This window comes from Hordeum vulgare, chromosome 3H (assembly GCF_904849725.1).
Source record: "Hordeum vulgare subsp. vulgare chromosome 3H, MorexV3_pseudomolecules_assembly, whole genome shotgun sequence".
In the NCBI taxonomy this organism is placed as follows: Eukaryota; Viridiplantae; Streptophyta; class Magnoliopsida; order Poales; family Poaceae; genus Hordeum; species Hordeum vulgare.
In genome coordinates, this window is record NC_058520.1 from 598,039,231 (window position 1) to 598,044,538 (window position 5,308).

At 34.7% G+C, this 5,308-nt stretch overlaps 1 protein-coding gene across 1 annotated transcript; it reads left to right on the plus strand.

Moving 5' to 3' along the window:
- The first annotated feature begins 396 nt into the window (after window positions 1-396).
- Window positions 397-3,591, plus strand: LOC123440951. Its single transcript, XM_045117489.1, has 6 exons — window positions 397-547; window positions 627-713; window positions 1,097-1,282; window positions 1,866-2,078; window positions 2,193-2,339; window positions 2,908-3,591. The coding sequence occupies exons 1-6, from the start codon at window positions 407-409 to the stop codon at window positions 3,019-3,021; spliced, it is 888 nt and encodes a 295-aa protein (XP_044973424.1). The 5' UTR covers window positions 397-406; the 3' UTR covers window positions 3,022-3,591.
- The last annotated feature ends 1,717 nt before the right edge of the window (window positions 3,592-5,308 follow it).

Consider the following 5,308-nt stretch of genomic DNA (forward strand, 5'->3'; position numbering starts at 1 on the left):
TATTTAGATTTGTCCTGAAAATAATATCTATAATATAATAATTTTCTTGTGTAACTATATATTATGGCAAAAGTTAGTGGCCTTAGATCTTGTATATCGTGTGGACATCTAAAAGGGCATGTATTATTTGTGTTCTCCTATTAAAATATGTACAATCAATAATATGTTCTCTACATTAATTTTTCAGATTGTACGATGAAATACCTTGATATTCATGTAATAAATGACATGCAGGCAATGCTATAAGTATCATATCTTCTACAATTTAATAATATGCTTTTTATATACGTATATAAAATATGATCATTCGTGGCCATCATTTAATTTATGGTAAGCTCGAAACCCTATATATATATATATATGTTTGTATATGCACAATGAAAATCTACCATTCGAGGTTCCGAGAATGAAAGAAAGGCGAGGTATTAGAGTGGTCCTTGTACTGTTATATCTTGTTCTAGGCACTAGAGGAAAAGGTGCAAAAACTATAATACAATGGGAAAATACTAGCGAGATCCTCACATACCCACAAGTTAATAAAACCATGGTAACAACAATTATACATATTTTTTTTTGTGTATTTAGCTTTTTTTTGTGCCTAACAAGTAGAGGAAACATCAAACTAGATGCAAGATGGAGATGTCTATGATTGTATTGATGTGAATCGGCAACCCGCCTTTAACCACCCATTTTTGAAAGACCACAAAATTCAGGTAAATTACATTCATAAATATATGATTTATATTCATTCTTTGTTTCAAATTATTGTCGATAATTAACTGTAAGTTATTTCAGATACATGTATTTTATCTAGGTAGCAATTTATGAAAATAGAGCATGAGTTTTTTCATAATACTTTTATTGAAGTATAGTATTTCATAGCATAGATTGCTCTATTCCCTTTGAGATTGAAATCATAATTGTCATCTATTCATACTGTACTTTTTAATCATAAATATAAAAATGACTGAAATTAATATATCTTGTGCTATGTGACCTTTGTCTCTGATGAATCAAATTACACAATTAGTGTTTTGATGTTGTGTTCGCCATATATAAATGATTATAAGGTGATAAAATTTTCCTTGACAATTAGATGAAACCAAGTTCTTTTCCAGTCGGAGTGAATATAAATTCTCCGGTCCTACATGTCGCCTCACAAGCAGATTTGCCTATCGTCGAATGCTCAACAGGAATGGTTCCAATACTACGTAGTAGTAGAAGGGACCAAACAACAACACACAATACTGATCAAGTTATTAACAAAGATGTACAAATAGAGGTGAGTTTCCTATTTTTATTTTCAGTATGACAATGTTTTCATAGCTTGTTTATGCAACTAAAATCAAGGCAACATATTAAAATTATTTCCAAAATATTATTCGATGCAAATTCATCTTAGAATGCCAATGCAAATTCATCTTGGAATGCCAGTCTTCTGATGAATGTTTTAAGGTGAACATATGGTGGCGTGTCACAAAATCAATAATTTGAACAACTAGTCGCCAAACAGAAAGTTGGAATAAATAGAGACATAGGAGGAGGATATATTATATATTCTCTATCGATATATTATATATAAAGGGTATTTGAGTACTTAGTATTGAATTTTATACCATACATCCGTACATAGTACTTTCTACTAAATAATATTTTTTGCATCAATATACTTTAATCATAATATGGAGGAATTTCATTTATTTTACAATGTATATCTAATACTAGCTTTAGGGGGTTGATCTATATTGTTCTCTACCTCTCAGGTTACAACATTCAATTATAATGATTGATCTCACAACTCATATGCTATATTAGACTTATATCTAGTCATCACATCAACCAACATTAATCATTTTTTCTTGTAGGAGGCAGGAATAAGATATTCGGATGATTTATATGGGGTCCAAGCTAAAATAAATGTTTATGAGCCAAAGGTTTATAAAGATGGTGATAGTTACAGTCAAACAGGGATTCAAATTGGCAATGGACCAAGGGGTCATTTTGACAGTATTACAGCTTTTTATTCTGTATCTCCAAGCTACTTTGGTGATAGCTTTGGAAGGTTTCATGTTGGTTGGGTAATACATAATTCTTTTGATTTACATTATGTTATCAAGTGCATCAATTTTCTATTTGAAGTACAAACACAATTTGAGATGAATTTTATTTACCTTTTGTAAACTTGGTAACAGCGTGGTGGCATATCAAACAAGGTTTGCGTTGATCACAAGTGTCCTGGATTCGTTCAAGTTAGCTACAATGTTGGCCTTGGTGGAAAATTACAACATGTTTCAGTCTACAATGGACCACAATATGCAATAGACCTTTTCATTTTCAAGGTATTCTCTTCTTCATATAATTATTTATTTACTTATATAAGTTATACGTGTGTTGTATAAAAATTGTGTACTTACATGATTTACTGAATGTGCATAAGCAATTTAGGTAGTTTTTTCAACACATCAATTTAGGCAGTTCACTATGATATCAATTGAGTGAATTAAGATAGTCACAAATTGATTTGCTTCCTGTCATTTCAATTCACATACTATCATTTCTCCTGTCATTTGTTTACAATCAATTCATTGCGCATAATCCCGCATTTGAAAAATCATCAACAACATGGAAAAAATAAACTTACCAGTTTCTAGACAATTAAAATAACAGATTACTAATAAGCAATATCAACGTGAAAGACCAATGAATTCAAAGGTTTCAATATTATATTCTCCTCATTTACATCCCTTCTATTTGAAAATTGTTACAAGAAGAAATGTCTCTATATCTTTAAAAGAAGAAATATCAACCATATATTTTCAAGAAAGATTGAGCGGAATAGCAGTTGAGATATGACATCCTAGTATGTGTACGATGGCCTTTCATATATCATTTTTTGTTTTATTTTAGGATCCAAAGACAAATAATTGGTGGTTAGTGTATGGCCAAGATAAGATACCACTTGGATATTGGCCAAGTTCACTATTCACTCACATCAAGAATAAATGGAGCCTTTCATTCTAGGGCGGGCATGTTTCACGCCCAACGGCTTCACCACACTCTTCTCAAATGGGCTGTGGGCATTTTGCCTCGGAAGGGTATGGAAAGGCTGCTTTTATAAGTAGTATTCAAATTGTTGATAAGAACACCAAGCTTGTTACACCAAATGAACACAAAGTACTTGTTGGCTCTAGTGACTTGAGGAAATATACAGTCGATGGTTATGGAGTTAGTAAAGATGGTATGCATATGTACTATGGTGGACCAGGTAATTTTGTTTGAGTATGTACTCTACATGATACAATAAAGTTGGATGCGCTTCAGGATACTGCATCTCGACTATCATCTTTGTAGTGTCGTGTGGCAACTGCTAGTAGGTGGCCTTTTTTTCCTACTTGTTTTATGCTTTCTTTGGTGTGACTATGTTGCTCCCCCAACCATCGTTGTGATGATGATGTTTGGATGGCCGATGTATGGACCGTTGCTTTATCTATAAAGTGGGGCAAAAGCCTATATCGATGACTACAATAAAGTTTTCATTGTAATTCCAGAGTTGGACATCTATGTGTACTCATACTAATTAGGCATTTCCTAAAAATTTCCACATTAATTAGAGAAAAATTAAAATTAAAGGACATTTGTTTGGTGGGTCTGTATTATAGCAGTTCAGATCTATCTATTCCATATTAATCAAAGATAATAGAAAAAATATAAACCATTAATCATGTGGGTCTATATTACAATGGCTCGGATCAATACAAAATTGGTCAACACTCAACCATTAAACCTATCAATGACTCTGAGAGCAAAGTCCTAATTATCTACACGTGAAACCATTGTAGATTTTTTTTAAACATTATAGAATGCCAATTATTCATGAGCCTTAAACCTCAGCTGAAAATGGAAATCCTACCCATAACCCTGTGAAAAGAAATACCTTTGCTCTGATCTCACCTTCGACGCTGATACGCCCCAAACGTATCTATAATTTCTGCTTGTTTCAAGATCTTTTAGGTGACATTGTTATATGTTTTGCTACACTTTTATATCATTTTACACATATTTGGACTAACCTACTAACTCAGTGCACCCAGTGCCAGTTTCTGTCAGCTGATGTCTATTTTGCACGGGCTTTTACCTAATTTTCCGAAGCACAAAAAAATCCAAAAATATATAAAAAATCAGCGAAATAGATTATGTTCATATTGTTATGAGTTATATATTTGATTATCCTTTTATATTATGTTCCTTAGTGATTCATGCATGTTCTCCATTGCTTTTTATTGCTTTGGCCAAGTAGTAGATCGTAACTCCAAGAGGGAGCGTTATGCATGATTGTGGGTTCGGGCCCCTCGATGTCTAGCTTGAGTGACAGCAACATGAGACTAGGGGGTGTGATTGTTGCCACCAGGGAGAAAACAACGGTGCTTGTGACCACGGTTGCAAGGATTGCTTACCTTACGCATAGTTCGTTAATGTAGTTGTCTGTTGCTTTGAGTTTACACTTTGGATGGGGCTCGCAACTTAATGCCGGAGAGATGTTCTAGATAGATATATCAAGGTGGATGATTAGTAAGTAGATTTTGATGAATAAACGGTCTACTTGTCTTGGCGTACTGCCCATTACTATTGAACCTCTAACTATCAAGGAGCATAATTAGCATTGCGGTGCGATCATAATTTTGTCAATTGCCCAACTGTGATTTGTTTACCCTAGCATAATTGTTTATCGTCTTTTCGGAGAGAGACATCACTAGTGAACATCATGTGACTCCGGTCCATATCACCATCATTGTTTACACCTCCATCATTTACCGCTTTCCTTTACTTTTCCGTTGCAATCACTATTACCTTCCCACTTGTGTTTTGATCCTTTGCAATCTACAAGGCCGGAGAGATTGACAACCTCTCTGTACTCGTTGGGAGCAAAGTTATTTGTTGTTTGTGCAGGTCCACGTATTCTGCTAGCGCCAGGGTGGAAGACAACTACTTGTTGAGCCTAGGAGTCATCCTGGTTCGATAAACCTTACAGTCTCCGCGTGAGGGAAATTTGCTGCTGACTACATCTCCACCTTCCACTTGGGGTATCCAACGAGGGGCGAGAAGTATATACATCAACTCGTCATCAGACGCCCCAAGATTCTCTCCCTCTTGATGACTTTCCCCTAATATTGCCTTCCTCGCTAGAAGATGCTCTCCCGAACTGAGTCGATCCCGCGCTGCCGGCTGTCGTCGCACTTAAACCTAGGAATAGTTTGGATCCAAACTATAATTTGAGTTTGGTTTCCTATTGGGCAGTCATTGGATTGGA